This window comes from Salvia hispanica, chromosome 5 (genome assembly GCF_029641045.1).
Source record: "Salvia hispanica isolate PSC_SH4W2 chromosome 5, Shi_PSC_v1, whole genome shotgun sequence".
Classification (NCBI taxonomy): domain Eukaryota; kingdom Viridiplantae; phylum Streptophyta; class Magnoliopsida; order Lamiales; family Lamiaceae; genus Salvia; species Salvia hispanica.
Window position 1 is genome coordinate 1,577,359 of NC_142696.1, and position 22,280 is coordinate 1,599,638.

At 37.2% G+C, this 22,280-nt stretch overlaps 5 protein-coding genes across 16 annotated transcripts; all 5 read right to left on the reverse strand.

The window, feature by feature from the left end:
• Positions 1-214: 214 nt before the first annotated feature.
• On the reverse strand, positions 215-11,143 carry LOC125187351 (chromatin modification-related protein EAF1 A-like). 11 transcript variants are annotated; one of them, XM_089059507.1, is made up of 24 exons: positions 10,839-11,143; positions 9,831-9,994; positions 9,685-9,739; positions 9,508-9,605; positions 8,087-9,419; positions 7,871-7,990; positions 7,577-7,744; positions 7,041-7,226; positions 6,778-6,858; positions 6,457-6,514; positions 5,855-6,378; positions 5,724-5,777; positions 5,207-5,270; positions 4,929-5,125; positions 4,770-4,823; positions 4,592-4,672; positions 4,344-4,481; positions 4,086-4,214; positions 3,630-3,733; positions 3,278-3,490; positions 2,835-3,204; positions 1,050-2,733; positions 844-889; positions 215-511 (listed from the first exon to the last, which is right to left on the reverse strand). In XM_089059507.1, exons 2-22 carry the CDS (start codon positions 9,968-9,970, stop codon positions 1,141-1,143), a joined length of 5,760 nt encoding a protein of 1,919 aa, XP_088915633.1. In that variant the 5' UTR covers positions 9,971-9,994; positions 10,839-11,143; the 3' UTR covers positions 215-511; positions 844-889; positions 1,050-1,140. The 11 variants fall into 11 exon arrangements, with proteins under 11 accessions (XP_088915633.1, XP_088915631.1, XP_088915635.1 ...); XM_089059505.1 differs by having other exon boundaries at positions 844-894; XM_089059509.1 differs by lacking the exon at positions 215-511 and having other exon boundaries at positions 521-894; positions 8,087-8,268; positions 8,353-9,419.
• Positions 11,144-12,370: 1,227 nt separating this feature from the next.
• Positions 12,371-13,816, reverse strand: LOC125191138 (F-box/kelch-repeat protein At2g43270-like). Its single transcript, XM_048088614.2, has 2 exons — positions 13,727-13,816; positions 12,371-13,543 (listed from the first exon to the last, which is right to left on the reverse strand). Exons 1-2 carry the CDS (start codon positions 13,760-13,762, stop codon positions 12,449-12,451), a joined length of 1,131 nt encoding a protein of 376 aa, XP_047944571.1. The 5' UTR covers positions 13,763-13,816; the 3' UTR covers positions 12,371-12,448.
• Positions 13,817-14,955: 1,139 nt separating this feature from the next.
• LOC125187009 (F-box protein At1g47340-like) lies at positions 14,956-16,784 on the reverse strand. Of its 2 annotated transcripts, none has more exons than XM_048083509.2 (2): positions 16,639-16,784; positions 14,956-16,165 (listed from the first exon to the last, which is right to left on the reverse strand). In XM_048083509.2, exon 2 carries the CDS (start codon positions 16,130-16,132, stop codon positions 15,059-15,061), a length of 1,074 nt encoding a protein of 357 aa, XP_047939466.1. In that variant the 5' UTR covers positions 16,133-16,165; positions 16,639-16,784; the 3' UTR covers positions 14,956-15,058. The 2 variants fall into 2 exon arrangements, with proteins under 2 accessions (XP_047939466.1, XP_047939467.1); XM_048083510.2 differs by having other exon boundaries at positions 14,956-16,170; positions 16,639-16,707.
• Positions 16,785-17,184: 400 nt separating this feature from the next.
• Positions 17,185-18,261, reverse strand: LOC148924153 (putative F-box protein At3g16210). Its single transcript, XM_089058166.1, has one exon. It carries the CDS (start codon positions 18,259-18,261, stop codon positions 17,185-17,187), a length of 1,077 nt encoding a protein of 358 aa, XP_088914292.1.
• A 2,063-nt stretch (positions 18,262-20,324) lies between these two features.
• LOC148924154 (F-box protein At5g49610-like) lies at positions 20,325-21,446 on the reverse strand. Its single transcript, XM_089058584.1, has one exon. It carries the CDS (start codon positions 21,444-21,446, stop codon positions 20,325-20,327), a length of 1,122 nt encoding a protein of 373 aa, XP_088914710.1.
• Positions 21,447-22,280: the final 834 nt, after the last annotated feature.

The following is a 22,280-nucleotide window of genomic DNA, read 5'->3' on the forward strand; positions in this document are numbered from 1 at the left end:
TTTTTCTTGTATGAAATCACACCTTAAAAGGTCTTTTTTCAGAATTCTCTTTGCTTACCAAAATTTCCCCCCCTTTTTTTAGCTCAAAATAACAAATTTTATGTCAACCAATGAAGTAAACACATACCCCTCATCCCCTAAAAATAGAAACATTTTAAACAGTACTTATTTTAATACAAAATTGATAAAGTAAGAGAGATAGAAAGAAAGTGTGTTAGTGGATAATGAGTCTCACCTTATCAGTGAGAAAGAAATTTCCTAAAAAAAGGAAAGTTTCTATTTTTAGGGGATGGACTAAAAAGGAAAAAAATTCTACTTTTAGGGGACGAAGAGAGTAGTACTACTATTTCTTAGCATAATCCCTGTTCATCAACTCTAGAATCCCAATCCCAATCCCAATCTCAATATAGCATAACCCCGTATCACCATAATCCTAAGGCGTAATCCTAACAACGTCAGACATATCCACGCAGTGCATTGACATATTCCATCTCATCGGCTGATGTGATGCCTGGTGATATGAGCAATAAGATTAATCAATTTAGCTGGTGGGAACTATTTTGGACAAATTGCGGTTTAGTGAATACACAAGGAGAGACTAATGTTCACAAAATTTTCACAGCCTTCGGCCATATAAGCAAAATAACAACGAGCTCCTAAGTGTTACGGCCAATTATACATGACTGATCTACACATGCGTTAGCACTAAAAAATAATCGACAGTACCTAAAGGAGATGTGAGACATACTGTACATCTACCCCTATTTGTCTAAATAATTTACACAGCACACTAACAGGAATTTTGATCAATGAGAATGTTTCCAGTTTGCTGAGAAGTCATACCATCGATCAGCGGTTATCTTTACCTTGCTCTTTCAGTGCCCATGGGCTTCTCTGAACAAAATGCAAAACCCAGTTAAGGAGAAACTCACTAGCTTTTTTCTTTTCTTTCTTTGCATTTGAATACTTAAGTTTCAGATATAGTCTAGTCAAGGAAACAAATATCTCATAGTCAAGGAAAATGCATGAATGATACTGAGATATCATACCTGTACACTGCTATCGCAAGGAAATGTTAACCCAATATGGGCACGAGTCATGACCAATATTTGTTGCACCTATGTGTTGAGTGGCCTTCATTCATTCCAATCTAGTGTCGCTTGACCTACCATACATATTGCCACTCCCTGCTTGGAGAAGCTGTGCCTGCTGCTGAGAATGTAGCGGCTGCAGTGGCTGTTGGTGCTGCTGAGGTTGGGGTGCCGGAGAGGGAGCCTGTAGTGATTGCTGTAGCTGTTGCCTTTGTGCATTAGTGTCATGCCTAGCTATGGGCAATCTGGAAGGTGGTCTCGGGCCAAGCCCTTGGGCTTCTTGCGGCACAGGATCACTTGAGTTAGACGGTATAGAGACCAAACTTTGGGGTGAATTTAATGAATTCGAATCCACTAATGGTTCGGAAGCATGCCACTTATGAGAACTTGGCTGTGAAACAACTGGAACTGCATTTGAACCGATGTTAGAAATCTGAGGTGGTGTTGTCATTGCATCCGTTCCAGCAGAGCCACTTGCTGGATGATGATTGACATTAGAATATCTACCATGGGGTTTACTTAATGGGTTGGGCATAATCTGGCGAATTGGTTGACCAAGTCTCTGAAGAGCTGGTTGATTTTGATTCAAAAACGTCTGGTGAGATGGTGTTTGGTTGTTTGGCCCAGCAACAGCCACAGATGAACTGGACTGCTGGGGAGCAGACGAAACAGAAGGAGAAGCAGAAGGACCATGACTTTGACTGCTATTATCGGGCTGAGGCGTTGGTTGGCCTGAATACATCTTTTGCTGGGGTAGGGCTTGATTGGATTGTGAAGCCATGTATTGCCTTGATGGTTGCACAGCATTTTGTGCCGAACCAGTAGACAAACCTTGACTTTGCATAGAGCTGGTGACAGGTTCTGCTTTCTCCAAACATTGGTTCCCAGGAATTGTCGAAACTCCATTTGGTAAGACGACATCAGTTGAGATATTCTGCTGCATCCCTCTACCAGCTCCCTTGACCTTAGCTTGTTGCTGAGCTTGTAACTGCTGTCGCTGCTGAGGATGTTGCCTATTAGCTTGTGAAGGCTGATGTGGTTGCCTTGCCCGTTGCTTACCCGTCTGATTGTTTAAACCACTTCCACCAGACTGAGCATTTCGTGAAACTCCTTGAGTTGGCATTTGAGGTTTCTGCTGGTGCTGAGGCATTGTATTCATCGAAGGAACGGGTGTCGATGGAGAAAGTGGTACCGTTGGAGAACTTGTCTGGGGTTGTGCTTGTGGACTGTTTAGCATTGGAGGTGCCGATACAGGAAGTTGAGTCTGCGACTGCACATGCGACATCACAGAATTTGAGGAAGCAAACTGTTGTGGCAGCTGCTGGTGCTGTTGCTGCAGAAAACGATGTTGCAGCTGCCTCTCTTTGGCCAAACGATATGCATAGGCTTGCTGCTGGTTGTTGGGAGCATGATTTGCTGGTCCTTGAAAATGTGACTGGTGAGGACTGAGAACTTGAGGCTGCTGTGGAGATATCGGATGGGGTGGTTGATGATGAAGAGGGTGAGATGGCACAGGCGGTGAAGTCGTCGAGTTAGTAAAAGAGGAACTTAATCCACCAACGTGAGACACTCCTGGACTGTTGCCAAGCGTCTGGAGGTCAGACGCCATCATTTGCCTCTGTGGATCTTGGCTCTGGCCAGGCTGCAACGCCAGTGACCAAAGAATCATACATTATCAAAGGCATAGAAAGAAAGACAAAAACGAGATAAGGTTTGTAAGTGTATAATATGTCCAAAGCTTACCCGCTGGATGTTCGAAGCTTCACTAGGTCTGACAATTGAGCTTCCCTGACCAGCACCTACCCCAGTGTGCATATTTCCGGATGACAAACCCGGGGAAACTGCAGTGCCAGAATTAACCATAGATGATGAAGGAATTCCTTGCACTGCAGGCCTTGCTATAGGCATGTTTCTGTTAGCACCTGACATCATACCCATGCCATTGCCACTAGAAAGCATACGAGCACTACGATCAGGTCCTGGAACGGCTCCAGGAGCAGAGATGCTGGATTGTGGTATGTTTCTACCAGTTATCATTTGATTGTAGAGATGCATCCTCTGATGTTCTTCAGCAGGCAATGATCCAGACCTGGGAAGTCCATATCTAGCATCCCTACAGAAACAAAAGAATGTGGCCTTAGAAAATAACAAAATCAACTGTAAAATTTCAAGTCCTTAATATTTACCTCGTAGATGTATTAAGAGGACCCGGTGAGGATGATAAATTATTGCCAGTCATATGTGATGCTCCCTGTAATGCAGCGGTGGCACCAGATGCAGGAAGCGTTTGAGTCGTTGTAGCCTGATTAGGAATAGCCAATCCACTAGAAAGTGCCCCTTGATACCCAAGAGGAACTACATCAGGCCCAGAAAGGTTTGCATCGCACAGATCTAGAGGCCTTCAAAGAAACAAGGTTGTGGAATATGTAAGAGTGAGTTCCAATTATTACTTTTATACAGGGTATTCAGTTTCAGCATACAAATGGCATAATTGCAAAACATGAAAAGACACAGAAACAACTTAGTTGCTTGGCTTACGTTAGAACGGTGCCTCCATTTTGATTATTTGGACACACTTGAGAAAGAGCAATCATGTGAGAGGTGTGAGGTCGCTGGAATTGCTTTGGATCCTGGTTATCATTCTTAAAAGTAATTGTACTTTATTAAAAAATCATAAAACAGATAGATCAAGGAAAATAAATGAAAAAACATAGCAAATAGTTGCACTAATTAAGAAGAATTGTTTGAATTACAACAATGAATAATTAAATGAGTAAAGTTGATTAAGCATTCGTAGTTATGTATTATCCCATAACAAAGCATAATAGAAGAGAACAATTTAAAACAGACCAAATTATGCTATAACTCAGCCAAGGGTGTCGACTAAAATTCCAACCGGACACTATGATAAATATTTTGAATGTCACCCCATGTTCACATTCTAGTTGTCTTTAAATGATTCACTAAGAAATGTATCATAATTCATGGAAATACCTGAGTTTTCCGATAAATTTGTTTCTGTCCAATCACAACTATCTTCTCAAAGTGAGATTTAAGAGTATCTTCTTCCATTGGCCCCTGTAAACGTTGAAACAACTGCCTGGCACTTCCCTGCATAACACGCTAACAGAAAATGATTAACACCTGCAAGTAATAAGATGCATGGCAATAGAAAGGATTTGAGATGATATATACACGGTAATCACAATTAGACTACCAATGCAAACAAGGAGTAGCGAAATGGCACTTTACCTTTGGAATTCCAGGTAATGTAGATGGATAAGGTTGCAAAGACCCAGAGTCATCAGCACTATCAGCCCCATCACCAGAACCTCTATCCATAAGGGATATATGCCGCTCCTTGCATTCTTTAGCTTTGCGGAATATACACTGCTTAAAAAAATTAATCATGTGAAACAAGGAGATAATTAATACTATCAACTACAAAAGGTTTTCTTGAGAAAGATGCATGAGATAATGAGAATCTTTGAATACCCTACCTTGAAATGCAAAGTGCTGTTAAAAGCATCACTTACAAGCTCCCAGTTGGGCCCTAGGTCATGTGCTAGGACAACAAGGGCCTAACATAATTAAATAATAAATTTGTGTTACTGTCATGCTTCTGAACAAAAAAATCTGTATACTAAAACATGCATATTAATACTACAATAGACCAACCTGGTCCTCAAAGAGTGACCACAAACTTCCTGAACCCGATTGGCCAGATGGCATCTGAAAGAAATGAAAGGCCTTAAGTTAGAGTTGGCACTACATGCTGTTGTATCAGGATGTAAAATGGTGGAACAAGAAAAAGGCATTGACAATCTGCATGCATACCTTCAAAGATTTAGGTTTCCTACCCCGGTCGCGACCACTAAGCATTCTAATAAATTGGTTTTGATTGGACATATTACTCATTTGGGAGCCCACTGGTGAAGGAACGGACAGCGCACTTGGTGGGATACTGTCAAAAGTGTTATCTTGTGATTGCCGCATAAGCTTCGGCTTCTTTGCAATGTGTTGACCCAGTAACCCTTTATAAGAGAGACATAAATGGATGAGAAAGTGTGTAGTATCTACAAATACATTAATGTCTTTAACAAGGGGATCTTTACCATTATTTCCATTTGAATCGGGCTGATTAATCTCAGTCCTCTTTTGATAAAGATCCCTATGAAACTGAGGACAAGATAGAGACAAATGAAACATATGATATACAACAGAAATGCCCAGAAAGTAAACACTCATGCAAGAAATTTCAATGTAAAGCATTTGTACAAAGTTTGTGTTGTATAAAGATTTCTACACCTTCTGGTAGATAGAATCATACTACATAATTACATATCCTGTCAGGCTGCATAGTGCTCAGATGACAATCCAATAAGATTTGCATATCTTAACAATTATACCAATCAATGTTATAATAATAATCTTATAAAATAACAGAAGTCAGCCTACATATTTTTCAGGCATAACATCTAACTTCTCCATGTTCTCCTATGTTTTAAGCAATCAAATGGTAAAGAAGAAAAGGAAAAATAAACGCCTAATCATAAGATGAAGTGCAACAACGGGATTACTTTGAACAGACAAGCTAAAAAGAGCTGACATCACTGACATAAATTGATTCACCTGTTCATTTTGAAAGCTAGAATCAATTGGCCATCTCTGTTCATATGTTGAATTCTGCACCAAATATCAAAGCTCAATAATTGAGACATTCACAAGATTGATTATAATACACTGTGCGCGTTATAGTGTACCAGATGCTTTGCATTTTTCTTCTTCTTTGGTTTTGTTGATACTTCGGCATAGTCATTTGGTAATTGCTTTTCAAATTCCCCAGCTGAATCAACTTCCAAGCTATTTGGAACAGCGTATCCACCACGCACGGTGGTCTGATCATCCTGAAATGAATTTGTATCACAACTTGAAGCATCTGTTTTATTTGGAGCCTGGATGCATCCAGATGCCCCTACACCAAAAGGACTGATAACTCTCCGGGATGCAGTTCGCATCCGTTTGGTAGGAATTGACACATTAATATTGCTGCCTGGTCGTTTTGCCAGTATAGCAAACTGTGGAGCTACTAATCTATTCTCCGAAGACTGCATAGGGAGCAGATCAGAGCCCAGTTCATATGGCCTTGCACCATATGCTTGCACTAAATGTCTGCGCTTCTTTTGGCCATATCTTGAAGATTTGGTACTATCAAAGGCCATCGGCATGCTATAAATATTTGTTTCTCCCTCATCCTCATCATACTCATTATAATGAGATTCAATGTCTGCAGTAGAAAAAACTTCCAGTCAAATCATAATCAGAAGTTACAGTAGAAAACAAGCAGAAATTGAATAAGATTTGCCTGCTGCAGCATCACAAGCAAACGTCTCCACTTCCTCTTGCGCAGAACTCCCAATTCTCTGAGGAGTAATTTGGATAGTTCATAAAATTGAATATTAGGAAGGCCAGCCACCAAAAGGCTAAAAAAAGTTTAAGATATTCTTCATGTAATATTCATTATTCACTTATCACTAATAGACCATTGAAGAGAGATGGCAAAAATGTGGTAAATAAACCACCCCCTTTAAAGGAATTAAACAAATTTCAAACCATGAAGCAAGCAGAAAAATATAAATGATGATTAATGATATAAAAAGTAAACAGCTTCGGCAAAAAAGCTTACCTCATACTGAGCCAAATGAGAAACAATTGTCATTCTGTAGGCCTCCACAGCTCCAGGGGCTACTGTGTAGAAAAGGTTCTCCTGGATAATAATTAGGTAACATAATAAGTAGATACGTAAACACGGCCAGTTGATTACATTTACGAAAATATTATACTATAACTAACTGGGAGACAGGATATGCAAGAGTTGAAGGGGTGATAGAGGAGAGGAAAAATTCTCATGAAAACAAATATACAGAGATGTTGTGTCATGATCCATACTTCGGTCAAACTATCATCCCATGAAAGGTCTATTCCAGAGTCGGATATTCTATCCGGTGTTACTGGCACCTCTGCTTGGTTATAGAAAACATCTGGTTTATCACATTTCAAGAAACTGACTGCATAAGCCCGGATTGAAAGTGCCCCGTTGTTTCGGCAATGCTGCTCCTGTTCTTTGCTTGTCTCCTGCGAATCACCAAATTACATAATTAAAAATAAAATCAGCATGTATATTTAATTTGAAGCCATTGATTCCTGGTAAAGGTGCTGAATTAACCACAACTGGTCTGTGCCTGAAAATGCAGCAAAAGCTGATAGACGTACCAGAAAAGCTAAGGAATATAGTAATGCAATGATAAAACCATATGATCACCTAGTTTATGAATTTAACTCATTGTGGAAGACATGGATCAATGATTGCTTCACATCTTTAACAGATATCAAGCACCAATCAACTAGGAAATACATAGAGTTTGACGCACAATAAACAGTAAAAGGGATCGGCGCGGTGAAGCAATAAAAGTTCAGGTTCATACATGAGCTTGCAATTCTATTGAGTGCCAGAATTCCATGACGGCTTTAGCCAAGGTATGGGCAACTCTCTTTGCATCCAGGCCCGGACGGCTTTCTTGTTTTCTCAAATGAGAAACGACAGCAACTTGGTAAGATATTTGAGATGCAGCGGCTAGTTTCCAAATACGCTCCTACATGAGAAGATGCAATACATGAAGGTTTACAAAATGAATATTTATGAAAACTTTTAAGACAGTTTTCCAGCGGAACATGTAGATATCAGCACTGCGAATAAAGATCTACTCATGAAGACAAACCTGTGCAAAATCATTAGCCAACCACGTCATTTCTTCAAGTACATAATCCCAATGACATTTTTGGGAAATCTCTACTGGCGATGTAACAACAGACAATTCTGCAATTCTCTTGCGTTTGGCCTGTTTACAAATTATATTAGATCCTTTTGTTTACAAACAAATGAAGTAAGATACTCTTCAGGCACATATAGATGACACAAATACTTGTAGGATAACCTCTATAATTTGTGCTTCTTTCAATACTGAATCTTCATCAACACTGCTTTCCAATTTTGAGTCTGACCCAGGAGAAGTTTGAGCCTCAGTGGAAATAGTAGAAACCCTATTTGAGAATGCAAAGTCAGGCAGCTCTGATTTTGAGGGATCAAAAGTTTCCTGATGCCTTTCTTTAGGCTGTCCTGAATCATCAACCAAAAGAACAGTGGGTTTCACTCCAGATTCTAATTGAGAGGTGACAGGAGCAACCATGCCCTCGCTGGTACCTTGATCTTTCACCTTGTCTTGTAATGAAGATTCCACTTGATCTAATTCATTTGGGGCGAGTAAAGAATCTTCATCCGGCTTACTATGACGAGCAGAAGCGGACTCGTTGTTGGTAAAAGCAGAGCTGTTATTTTCTTCAGTATCATTTGTCTCTTTTCCAAACTTGTCACTTTCTGGAACAGTGGTCCCATCTTGTGGATATTGATTTTTAGGATTCCCGTTAGAGTCAAGATTTCCCACTACAGTACACATTTCACTATCATTGTTCCGATGAATGTCAGTGATGGTATCATCCCCTATCTTTCTGCTAAAATCATTAGTCTGGCATGAACTAGATTGATTCTCAACTTTTAAAGTAGTTGCACTTGGCTGACACACAATAGCTGCAGAAGCCATTTCTACAGTCTTGATTGCTTCAGGCTCATTAGAATCTATCTGCTTACGAGTGTCTGCAACCACTAAAAGTGATTGTTGGTTAGCAATAACATCTGATGCAGTATCCAAGGAAACACCTTGTACCTGGTCCTTTGTTGATTTAGAAGGCCTCAGCTCATCCAACCCAATAGCCTCGCAATCTGTTGCTACAGCCTTAGGAAGAATATCATTACTTGGGCTTGTAGGCTTTGAATTCAGATTTGACCTTATATTTTGATTATTCGCATCAGACGACAATACTTCAACATCCTTGGGGACATGACGAAATGGTAGGGGAGTTTCGTGAAGCCCCTGAGCAGGATTTACATCAGTAGAAGTAGAACTCAACCTAGCTCCATCACGATTGGGCCAAGATCTGTTCCTTCTCTTATATGCTTTTCTAGGAAGAGAAAAAGTAGCTGAATCCCCTTGTTCCCGAGTTTTGAGACCCACGTCCATTTGGAACGATTGATCAGATTGCTTAACACTACTCCTACGACTCCTACTACCTTCAGAAAATTCATTTTCAGCTTCAAATAACAAGAGATTATCAGCACTATTAGGGTCACAAAGAGTTGTCCCCGGTCTACCACAGCTCTCAACAGAGTCTCGACGAGGTGATGCTGTAAATGCAAGACTGCCTTTTGCTTCACTATAATGCACAACAAAAATCTGAGCAAATAGGAAAACTGAATTGGAAGCCAGATTACATAAATTATAAAAGCATCCGAAAAAGGTACCTGGTCACAAACTGGTCAGCATTTTGGTTGGTGACTGAAGTAGACTGAACACTAACTGAGGCAACAGTACCAAAATCATACTCTAAGGGGTTTCCACCCTGAAAACAGGAAGAAAAAAAATCAATCACTCCACAAAGAACTAGTATTTAGTAAAGGAAATAAAGTTAATCACCATACCTTCTCAAGAAATTCCAATTCTCTTCTCCTTTCATCCCGAACACCACATTCTTGCCTGTCAAGCAAAAAAATCATAATGATCAGAAGATGACAATAAGATCTCATAGTTCACCTCATATAAAAGTAAACCAACATAAAAGCATTACCTGAGCTCCACTTGAACCTTCTCGATTGCTACTTTATGTGGAGAAGATTTGATAGCAATTCCAACTCCGCCCTCAACAACACCTCCCATAGAATCAACTTCGGCATTGACTATGCGAACATGTGCTGAACTGCATCCCATGCATAACAAGGATAATAATTCCTACTGAAAAAGGGTAAAAGATATTGATAGTTAATGAAAAGAATACACTGAAAAAGCACATACATCCATATGCTCAAAATCCACGCGACACAAACAGGCATAGAGCCAAGAAGCATAATCACATATGTCCTAATATTCAGAAGAACAGAAAAGGGTCAATACCATCCCCTGCTAATCACAGATAAAAAAAGGATTCCAGAACACCTACTGAGCAGAACTTCGAGATGAAAAGTGCCATAAGTGATATTAAATGTGCATTTTCCGTTACCTAACTAAGGTGATGGTAGGCATTAAATCAATGCCATATGGCACATTGCTGAGCCACTAACTCCAACCTGGATTCCTTTAACCATTATCATAACCAGGCTCTTGGGTGCCATTTGGCTCCCAAGTCGGTTCAACACACGCTCAAAAGGATGCATATGTGTTCAAAAGAGGTATGCATCAACTAAAATCTTCACAATGCTAACCCAACAGACCATATTATCCATCCTCCCATGTTCAAAGTTTCACAAACAAACAACTGCAGCTCCGGAACAATAAAAACGAACGCACAGAAAGCAAAATTCAGCTCATTCAGCATGCAACACACTTAAATGATAACTACTTGAATGTCAATAGTTGGACAAGCTCGCATATTATGCCACAACTAAACACCGCAAGCCCTCACTCCAATACAAGCAAAATGCATGTAAAGAAAGACGTAATCGGCAACTCCATGCTATTTCCCCCAATTTTAAACCCCTAATTCAATCAATAAATTGGGCGGAAAATTTCTAGGGCTGGAAGGAACTTGCGCAGAGCTCATAATTCTGGGGCTCCGGAGCTAAGAGTGCAAAAATATTACCTCAATTACGGTTAGGCGGGAATGAATTGCAATCTGAGGTCGCGGAATTAGGGTTTTGGCTTTGATGCACAAGGTACCTCAAGTCAAAGCAGAGGGACAATTTGTGCCCTAGATTACATGAATTAATCAAAGCATTTCAAAAAAATATGAATATGGAGGGTGATAGATACACAGCATAAGTGTATGTATATGCCAGTGTGTGTTCTGCGTGAGAATTTAATGTAAAATTGGTGCTTTGTAGTTCAGAGGTAACTTCTATCGTCGTCGAGCTTCATTCCTGCACTCTCTCTATAAGGATTTGCAATTTCTTTTTATTTTTATTTAATTTATTTTGTTATTTTAAATATAGTATTTAAAATATTAAATATTGACTGAACTATACAGTAAGAATATTGGGTCGGATCTTTTACAGGATTTGGGCCGGGTCTTTGTAATACAGATCTGGGCCGGATCTGAATTTCACGTAGTATATTGAATTTTTGAGAAAAGTAGCATTCAAATGGTTTTTAATAAGAATATTGACATTTAATATCACGAACTTTACCTCGGGTTTGTTTTTTCTCACGAATGAAAAATTTATGTTATTTTAGTGGATTGAAGAACAATTTTGGAGGGTGTGCTTCAAGAAAAACTATCTTCAAAGATTGAAAAACTTGAAGCTCTCGAAATTGTTGTCGAGAAATTATGAAAAAAAATTGTATCATAATATTATTTGTGGAAATTTTTTCATACGTGGAATAAAACAAACCGGGATAAAGTTCATGATATTGTTTGTCAATTTTAAAGTTCGTGGGAAAACCCAACTTTTTGAAAGTTTGGTCATTATTCTTTTTAATACTATGACTAATTTCCGTCCACAACCAATGCATTTACTTTTACTATAATTTAGATTGTCAATAAAAATACTTGCTCCATCCGCCGTCAGAGAATTCTGGTTTACTATTTTAGTCCGTCTTTAATTAAGAATATCCATTAATACTAGGTAGATTTTTAAAGTAGCATGCACATCCTACTATAAAAAAAATGCTAGGTAGATTTTTGATATTTCATTAACTAATTTCATTTATATTTTATTTATTAACTAATATATAAAAATGGATCTCACATTCTATTGCATTTGCATCTACTTTTTTTATTATATTTCTTAAAATTCATGTCGAATTTAAATGAAATTTCTAATGCCAAAAAGAGGGAATAATAAATTTATATTTTTATAATATATTGAAGTAACTCTCATTCTCTACTCTAACAATAAACTTACTCACTTTTTGTTTCTTACCTCGTTATATATATTAATTTTGCTTAAACTTGTGTAGTCCGCTATATTTAAAACTAAGTGGCATTCACTATTAATATTTAATATCACTTTTTTTCTGTCCATATCTATCTTTTTCAATACATTTACCTATAATTGTCCATCATACTATGCACCGTATGTATTTTCAAACAATCTTCACATGCGAATAAATCTAAATCAAATTGATATGCAAATAATGAAACAAACTAAATTATGTAATTCAACAAACAACTAATTATAGCAAAATGATTTTTAAATAGTGACATAAGTAAACAACACCACCAAAGACAAGATAAGAAAATATATGTTCAAACTAAAATGACATTACATTTTCCATACCCAAATTTCTTTTGAGTGAAAGAAAACTTGGAGTGAGAGTGATGCAGATGATATGCTCACCATCATCTTCCAATTCACCAAACCAACCGATTTCTCTAACAGTTCTCTCCTTGTCGCAGTAGTATTTAAAGCGCTTCTCATTCCATAAAAGTAACCTGTCACCATTTGTGTAAAGTTTGATAGGGTGAAAATAATTGAAGGCAACTATACCATGAAAAGCTTCTTCTTGCAAGATAATGTCTACCATAGTCCAACGTTTCTCAACCTGTTCATATTCCTTCAACAACCAGATCACATTATCTTCCTCAAGTCCTTCAACATCATAAAAACACAAGCAATCTCCCAAAGTATACAACTTTCCAGTAATAGCTTCAATAGGTGCGGAGAAGATGCTAAAACATTCTGTCTCAACATCAAAACACCAAATATGATGCTTCTTATCTGAAACTATCCAATGGATATTGCCATTAACAAATGCACTATCATAACTATACCAGTCACTAAACGAGGGGGGAGTTTCAACACGTCTCCACGAGGACCCTGTCTCAAGAGTGTATACATGACATCCGGATTTAGGATGAAGACGAACGACCTTATGTTTTCCACTAATTTTTCCCACACCAAATCCATAACAATCACCCCAAGGGAGATCGTGGGGCTCACGGAGCTCAATAAATTCACGAGTGACTGGATTACATACATAAAGGTGATTGACAAAATAATCTTTCAGAAGAAGCAAGCCGTTGACAGAAACACATATTCTTGATACTCGAGGGAAATCAAACTTGATGATGGGATCGTGTTCCTGCTCATACACGAGATCATGCTCGTCTTCCAATTTGAAAACATTGAACCGTTGTGCACCCTCCGAGACAGCTAGGGCGGGAGCAGATTTAGAAAGATGAGACTTGACAAAATCGTCAGTTTCGATCACATTGAGCCATGGTTTGCAAACGCACTTGCAAGCTGCAATGCTTTCAAGAGGAAGCCTCAAAAGGATATCTGTGATGATTTCTGGTGGTAGGTCTTGCATCATTTTTGGATCATAAGCTAGGCCTTGTTTGATTTCCTAAAAATAAACCCTTTCAAGCTCAAAACATAGATATAAAGCTATAAATTTGGAAAACTAATACAAAAATGTAAAAAGATATTAGAATCCCTAAAACCCAAAACCAAACGGTGAGCTGAAAAACATAATTTGTTTTGACAGAATAAAAACGTAATTCAATAACATAATAATCAGAAATCATACATTTGAGAGCTCGTTTTTGCAGATATAAGCACACATAGACGGGAGGAGATCCTCTCCGCACAGAGAGCGGCCGAAGTAAATTTACTCTTTGGAAATAACAGCAGAGGGTTTTACTTAATTTTACTCTTTGGAAATAACAGAGGGTTTTATTTAATTTTTAGTTATTTTAGTTATTTTTTTCTTTTCCTTATATATTTTCAAGCAATCTACACAAACGAATAAATCTAAATTAAATTTATATGCAAATAATCAAATGTAAGTATTTCACTGATGAGTTTGATGAAAAATATGGGTTTAGGCTTAGTATTGGCCTCAAGATAAATTTATTGATTTTAAACAACTTTGCTAACAATTACATATATTTTTTTTAAGAATAGTCCTAGTATTTTGGTTTTGCATTAGATTCGATTTTTTTTTTCCTGGCATAATAAGAGCGTCTCTCAATACTCAAAGTTTTATACGTGAAACAAATTTTCAAGAAACAGCTTGAGTTTTAGCAAAAGCAGCTCTCCGGGGTCCAATCGATTGGTTGAAAGGCCTTGGACAAAAAGGGTGTTCCTCCACTGATCAAGAATTTCCATTTTCGGGAAGTCGAGCTTTTCCTGGGAGTATGGCGTGGGTTACTTCGGCGCCGTAGCGCCTGGTGCTCGAACATCGGCTCGAGGCATTTTCTCTACCCCATCTTACCCTAAAAAAACAGGGGCACCTTGCATTCTTGAACTGATAACCATCTTTCGGCTAACCTAGCCTGCTTCGTCGAAAGAGAACGTTGTTTTGGGGGGTATGATACCTGTCGGTACTTGGTTGAAAGGATTGGTGCCCTATTCAAACCAACACAGCAAGAGCCCTTTGGAAATGGAAACAAAAAAAAAAAAAAACAATCTATTCGAGGGGAAAATGAGAGATATTTTGCGTCTTGATTCTCGTTGATATTCATTAGATAAGACTATTCAGAAATGCATCTATTTTTAGATTCCGTCTCTGTAAAGCAAAAGTGGAATTCATTTCCTTTCCCTTCACTCGAATTTCTTCCATTTTATCGATTTTGTTAGTTGGCGGACGGAGATTGACCCTCAAGAGCAAAGGCAAAAGGGGAGCTTGACTTTAAGTAAATTACAACAACAAAAAAAATGTATACAAACTAAAACGAGATTCAGAAAAATTGTAGATATGAAAAGTAGACTTGATATAGTAACAACAATCATCACCCAGTTCACCAAACAAACTAATTTTGTAACCGCACAAACAATTTAACTAAACGATTTAAAATAGTTAATATAGTTTACAAAAGTAAATTACAAACCGCACTGTCAAAGAAAATACATGTTCCAACTAAAATGAGATTACATTTTCCATCCCTAAATTTCTTTTGAGTGAGAGAAAATTTGGAGTGAGAAGAATGGAGTTGATATACAAACAATCATCATCCTTTTTACCAAACAAACCAATTTCTCTAACAGTTCTCTCCTTGCTGCAGTAGTATGTAAACAGTTTCTCATCGCACAAAATTAACATGTCACCATTTGGGTAAATATTGATAGGCTGAAAATGATTGTGGTTGTAGACACCATAACCATAACAAGCTTCTTCTTGCAAGATAAAATGTACTTCGCTCCAACGTTTCTCGGCCTGTTCATATTCCTTCAACAGCCAGATCACGTTATCATCTTCATATGGTTCAATATCACAAAAACTCAAGCAATCCCCTAAAACATACAACTCTCCCGTGGTAATTGTACCCGGTGCAGAGAAGGTGCTAAAACATTCCGTCTCAACATCAAAACAACAAATATAAGCACGCTCCTGCCCATTTGAAACTAACCAATGGAGATTGCCATTAACAAATGCACCAACAGATTTGTCGCAGTGGTTGAACGAGGGGACAGCTTCAACGCGTCTCCACGAGGATCCTGTTCCGAGAGTGTACACATGACATCCGGATTTAGGATTAAGATAGACAACCTTATGCTGTCCGCTTATTTTGCCCACTCCAAATCCATAACAGTCCCCCCGCGGGTGAGTGTGGAGCCCATGGAGCTCAACATATTCACGGGTGATCGGATTACATACGTACAAATGATCAATAAAGGGATTTTCCAGAAGAAGCAAGCCGTTGGCAGAACCCTGTATTGTTGATGCTTGCGGGAAATCAAACTTGATGATGGGATCGCGTTTGTGCTCGTCTTCCAATTTGAAAACACTGAACCAATTTGAATGTGTACCCGGCATCGAGACTACAAGGACAGGAGCAGCGGGAGCAGATTTAGAAAAATGAGACTCGACAAAATCGTCAGTCTCCGCTGCATTGAGCCATGGTTTGCAAACGCATTTGCAAGCTGCAACGTTTTCAAGAGGAAGCCTCAAAAGGATATCTGCAACGATTTCTGATGGTAGTTCTTGATTCATTTTTGGATCATAAGCTATGGCTTGCTTGATTTCCTAATCTTGTCAAGAAACAAAATCATTTCAAGCTCAAAACATAGTTATAAAGCTGCTAACTGGAAAGAGCTATCAAACAATTATAATCATCATTTCATTCTCCAAAAACCAAACAACAAACAGTTTATCATACTCCAGTTACCAATCTATTATAATCTTCACATCACTCATCGATATAAAAAAAAGTAACCTTGAAGAAATGATTACACATTGTTGTTCCACAATAAAGATTAACACAGAACAAATCAGTCAAATTAGCGAAAACATACAACTATATCCACAAACAATTACTCCATCTGGAAAACTAATACTCCTAGAACAATCGGAAAAATAGAAACCCTAAGCCCCAAATTCGAAGTCTCGAATCAGAGGCATTTGACAAAATAAAAACGAAATGCAAATAGCGTAAAACTCAGAAACCAGATTTTTGCAGAAATTGGCACATTACATTCACAGAGACGAGAGGAGATTACCTTCGATGAGGCGAGAGAGAGACAGCGACCGAAGAAGTAAATTGCTGTGTGGAAATAACAGAGCTCAGCAATGGCCGCGTGTATTTGTTTATTCTTTTTATTAAGATTATTTATTTAGTTAGTTATGCCCACAACTAAACATAATTAATCACTAGTGATTTGGATCCCACTTCTATTTCAACCAATAACTTTTTGCTTTTCTGCACAGAGTGATAGCTTCTCCCTCCGTCTCACATAATTTTACCCACTTTGACCCGACACAGATTTTAAGAAATTTAAAGATAAGTGAGTTGAAAAAATTGGGAGGATGTGGATCCTACTTTTAAAGTATTAGTTTTATAATAAAATGTGAGTAGGAATGAGTTAGTAGAATATGAGGTTCACTACCAAAAATGGTAAAAGTGAAGTGTGTAAAATTATATGGGACGACCTAAAATGGAATACTGCGTAAAATTATGTGGGACGGAAGGAGTAATAAATAAAAGTAGTCAAACATAAGTAAATTACAACCCCATGATAAGGTAAAAAATGAAATATAGTACAAAACTAAAATGTCATTACATTCTCCATGCCCAAATTTCTATTGAGTGAGAGTAACCTTGGAGTGAGATGAATGGAGTTGATATAGTAACAATCATCATCCATTTTACCAAACAAACCAATTTCTCTAACACTTTTCTTCTTGTTGGAGTAGTATAAAAAGATATTCTTATTCCACAAAATCAACATGTCACGATTTCTGTAAATTTTGATAGGCCGAAGATAATCGGATGCATCTGCATAATACAAAAGAAATGGATAATCTTGCAAGGCGACATATGCATTCCTCCAACACTTATATTCCTCAAACAGCCAAATGGCTAAACCATACTTCTCTTCAACAAAACACAGGCAATCCCCCAAAGCATGCAACTTACCATATCTTCCAGGTGGGGAAAAGGTGCTAAAACGTTCTGTTTCAACATCAAAACAACATATAAAACTACGTTTATTATTAGGCATCTTCAAACTACGTTCTGTAACTAACCAATGGAGATTGCCATTAACAAATGCACCAACGGGGTCGTCGCAGCAATTAAACGAGGGGCTAGCGGCTTCAACACTTCTCCAAGAAGATCCCGTTCCAAGTGTGTATACATGGCATCCGTATCTAGGGTTAAGATGGACAACCTTATATTGTCCGCTTATTCTACTCACTCCAAATCCATAACAGTCTCCCTCAGGGCGGGTGCGAGGCCCACGTATCTCGACAAATTCACGGGTGATCGGATTGCATACGTAAAGATGATCGATAAATGGGTTTTTGAGAAGAAGCAAACCGTTGGCGGAACCATATATTGTTGATGCTTGGGGGAAATCAAACTTGGTGATCGGATCATGCTTGTGCTTGAGCTCGTCTTCCAATTTGAAAACATTGAACCAGTTTGAATCCGTTGCGGGCATCGAGACGACTAGGGCGGGTGTGGATTTAGAAAGATGGGACTTGAGAAAATCGGCACTCTCGATCAGATTGAGCCATGGTTTGCAAACGCATTTGCAAGTTGCAATGGTTTGAAGGGAGAGTCTCAACAGGATATCAGACAATATTTCTAATGGTAGGAATCTAAACAAATCATGCTTCATGATTTGATTTTTTGATGGAGATTGGCGACCTAGAGATAGAAGCCTATCAGAATTTATCCTCCTTTTCATCAAATTCCAAGTCGATCTCCTCTCCTATTTATAGGGATTTAAGAGCTAATTTAGGAATTCAATTCCTATCATAATTTAGGTTATCGGAATTAACTAAAAAAATTACAAACCCTAATATCCTATAAAAATAGAAATCCTAAGACCCAAAATCGAAGTCTTGAATCAGAGGTATTTGACAAAATAAAAACGCAATGCAAATAGCATAAAATATAGACGCGACTTGTGAGTTGTGAGACGAGAATAAAGATTGCTATGAGATTATATAATTAATTAATGAAATTTCTATATTATTTAGGGCCTGTTTGTTAAGTGGTGCGGGATATGCCTAGGTTAGTTACTGACCAAGATTTAGTATCAAGTTAGGGAAAGATATGATTTTAATAACACACGTTTGATATCCTAGTTAATTTTTTTCTAATAAGCCCACTTTATTTGATAGGAAAGTTATGAAATCAGAAATAAATATGCAATGACAAATTTGTCCTAGTTAAATTCAATTATTTTCTAAATTGTCCTTGTTGCATTGACCTAATTAAATCTCATTTCCAATATAATCTAGGTGGGAACAAAAAAAAATATCACATTATGTCTCATGGCGGCTCGATCCATAACACTGTCATGTAAAACGTCAATAATCCACATATATATTGGACCACAATTCACTTATAAATGATTTAACTTCTCAAACATACAAGGCAGACCTATACAAAATTACAAAAAAAAAAATACTATAATAAGTTTTAAATGCCAATCACCATATTCCTGAATTATGCACAATAGATTGTTGGTGAATATAAAAAAAAAACAAGATAACAGTTTTTTTGAATAATTAATGCTTTAATATTTGCACAAAGAAATAGAACAGTGCACAGCACAACTATGGGAGGAAGATAATGAGTCCACCTCAATTGTGAGAAACCCTTAAACAAGTCATAGAGAAAAGTGTACGTAATTCACACATGTTGGGTTTATATGCCACAAACATAACTCTTCAAAAACCTATGAGAAAAACAAATTGTTCCAAATCTAACAAATTCATCGGTTATATTGAGTTGAAGGAAACAAATAAAAATAATATCATCACAAGAAGGCAACAAATTAAATAGCTCACACAGAATTTCATTATTATAAAAAAGAGAGAAAGATTTGGTGATGAATGAGCACCGAATGGAAATTTTGGCAATGGATTTGCTTGTTCATTATTTTGACGCAGAATTACTTGGAGGAAGAGTTGTTACAGATTTTACTTGGAAGAAGAATTGACGCAAAATTTTTTGGAGTATATGTTTGAAGAGTGATCAGCTATAGTTTGCGAACATATTTGCGAGTTGCAATAGTTCGAAGATAGAGTCTCAATTTAATAATTTCATCCATTTATTGATATTTTTTTATATACATTGTGATTATATAGGTATCCTATATCTGTACCGAATTCTTTCTGGAATCACTCTCATGTCGATCCGAATGAATCATCCTTTCTGCGTAGGTAAATCTTTGCCTAGCAGATCCGAATGAATCATCCTTTTTGCGTAGGTAAATCTTTGCCTGCTAGGCAAGAGGCTAGCAAATTGCAAATTCTGTCTCGGTAGGACATGTATTTCTATTACTATGAAATTCATAAATGAAGTAGTTAATGGTGGGGTTACCATTATCCTTTTTGTAGTGACGAATCTTGTATGTGTTCTTAAGACTTAAAAAAAGGAATTTGAGTCGTGTGTCTCCCTATTTACGAATTATAATTGCTTTAAATTCCGAATTTCTCTTTGTCACATTTTTATCTTACGTTTTTCAACACATTACTCATCTACTACATCACATCTTATATTCAACTTATATCATTGTTGCACATAACAAAACAATACTTAAACACTAGGAACAACATTATTTCAACTATTGTCTTTTTATATAAAGTGATAACTAAATAAATAACAGCAGTCAAACATAAGTAAATTACAAACCCTATGATAAGGGGAAAAATGATGTATGCAAACTAATTAAAATAACATTACATTCTCCATACCTAAATTTCTATTGAGTGAGAGAAAACTTGGAACCAGAAGAATGGAATCGATGTCCAAATATCTATTGCGTGAGGGTAAATTTGGAGTTGGATTGATACGTGAACAATCATCGTCCATTTTACCAAAGAAACCAATTTGTCTAACACTTCTCTTCACGTTGGAGTAGTACAGAAATAGTTTCTCCTTCCATAACATGATCAACACGTCACCATTCTTGTAAACTTTGATAGGCCGAAGATAATCGGATGCATATTCACCATATATAATATAATCCTTGATAGGAATATGAGTAAGCAACTTCTTCCAACATTTATATTCCTCAAACAACCAGATATTGACACAAGCATTATAGTCAGGTTTAATAAAATACAGGCAATCCCCCAAAGCATGCAACTTCCCATATCTTATTCCCGAAGGTGGAGAAAAGGTGCTAAAACATTCCGTTTCAACATCAAAACAACATATATTAGGCATCCCATTATTTGAAACCAACCAATGGAGATTGCCATTAACAAGTGTGCCAACGGGGCCGTGCAGGCAACGATCAAACGAGAGGCTAGCGGCATCAACGCTTCTCCAAGAAGCTCCCTTTTCAAGAGTGTATGCATAACATCCGTATTTAGGGTTAAGATAGACAACCTTATGTTGTCCGCTTATTCTGCTCACTCCAAATCCATAAGAATCTCCCAAAGGGCTAGTGTGGGGCCCACGGAGCTCAACAAACTCATGGGTGATCGGATTGCATACGTAAAGACGACCACGGTGAGGGTTTTTTAGAAGAAGCAAACCGTTGGCGGATCCCTGTAATGTTGATGCTCGGGGGAAATCAAACTTGGTGATTGTATCCAGCTGGTGGTTGTCCTTGGGATTTTCTTCCAATTTGTAAACAGTGAACCGATTTAAACTTGTAGACGTCGAGACGACTACGGCAGGGGCGGATTTAGAAAGATGAGACTTGAGAAAATAAGTACTCTCAAGTTGATTGAGCCATGGTTTGCAGACGCATTTGCAAGTTGCAATGGTTCGAAGAGAGAGTCTCAACAGGATATCTGTGAAGATCTCCGATGGTAGGTATCTAAACAAATCTTGCTTCATTTTTTGATTTTTTGATGTAGATTAGCGATCTAGAGATAGAAACATATCAGAATTTCTCTCTCTCTCTCTCTCCATCAAATTTCAACTCGATCTACTTGTATCAATGTCTTATATATTGGGAGTTGTTACCTAATTTAGGAATTTCTATCATAATCGGAAGAGAAATGTTTTGGAGACATAATGTCTAAGACATAATGAGGTTAAAGTAGTCATTTTATATTGTTTTATATTTTTATTTAAATAAATATTTTGTACATATACCATATTACCCTTGTGCATATAAAAATATTTATTTATATTTAAGAAGTACTTGCTTAGGAAAGTTGTGTGCATTTATATGGATGACATATTTTAAGCAAATATATACTCTAATCATCTCACCATAATCTCCGATTTATCTGCCTAATATCAGCTGCATCATATATTGAGTTTAATTTTATACTTCACTGTTTTGTTTAGAAAGAAGTCCACAATCTCACCATTTTTTTCTAGCTCTGAAATTCCACTTGATTTAATTCTACTAACACGAATCACGAAGACTTGGACAATACATGCCATATGATATCACCATATGATTTACTAATATAATGAATTTAAACTTTATTTTAAATAATACATTATACAATTAATTTTTTTAAATTCTAAACTTTTAGGTACTTAATAGATTTGATACTCAATCTTAATTTTATTATTAAAAAACATTTTTGAATCTAGAATTTATATTTATAAAATTAATAAATCAATTTAATTGCTTGAGTTTTTATAGCATCAAATAAAAATTTGAAATTCATACATGCTTTATTTTATTAATGGACAAAATGTTAAGGAACAACG

Excerpts from the sequence above, each read along its gene's own strand:
- LOC148924153 (XM_089058166.1), bottom strand. The coding sequence starts at position 18,261 with ATGAAGCATGATTTGTTTAGATTCCTACCATTAGAAATATTGTCTGAT.
- LOC125187009 (XM_048083509.2), bottom strand. The coding sequence starts at position 16,132 with ATGAATCAAGAACTACCATCAGAAATCGTTGCAGATATCCTTTTGAGG.
- LOC125191138 (XM_048088614.2), bottom strand. The coding sequence starts at position 13,762 with ATGTGTGCTTATATCTGCAAAAACGAGCTCTCAAAT. Across the intron at positions 13,544-13,726 it reads GCAAAAACGAGCTCTCAAAT|GAAATCAAACAAGGCCTAGC; the intron begins GTATGATTTCTG and ends GTTTATTTTTAG.
- LOC148924154 (XM_089058584.1), bottom strand. The coding sequence starts at position 21,446 with ATGAAGCAAGATTTGTTTAGATACCTACCATCGGAGATCTTCACAGAT.
- LOC125187351 (XM_089059507.1), bottom strand. The coding sequence starts at position 9,970 with ATGGGATGCAGTTCAGCACATGTTCGCATAGTCAATGCCGAAGTTGAT. Across the intron at positions 6,515-6,777 it reads CTCATTTGGCTCAGTATGAG|AGAATTGGGAGTTCTGCGCA; the intron begins GTAAGCTTTTTT and ends ATTACTCCTCAG. Across the intron at positions 3,205-3,277 it reads CCTCTTAATACATCTACGAG|GGATGCTAGATATGGACTTC; the intron begins GTAAATATTAAG and ends TTGTTTCTGTAG.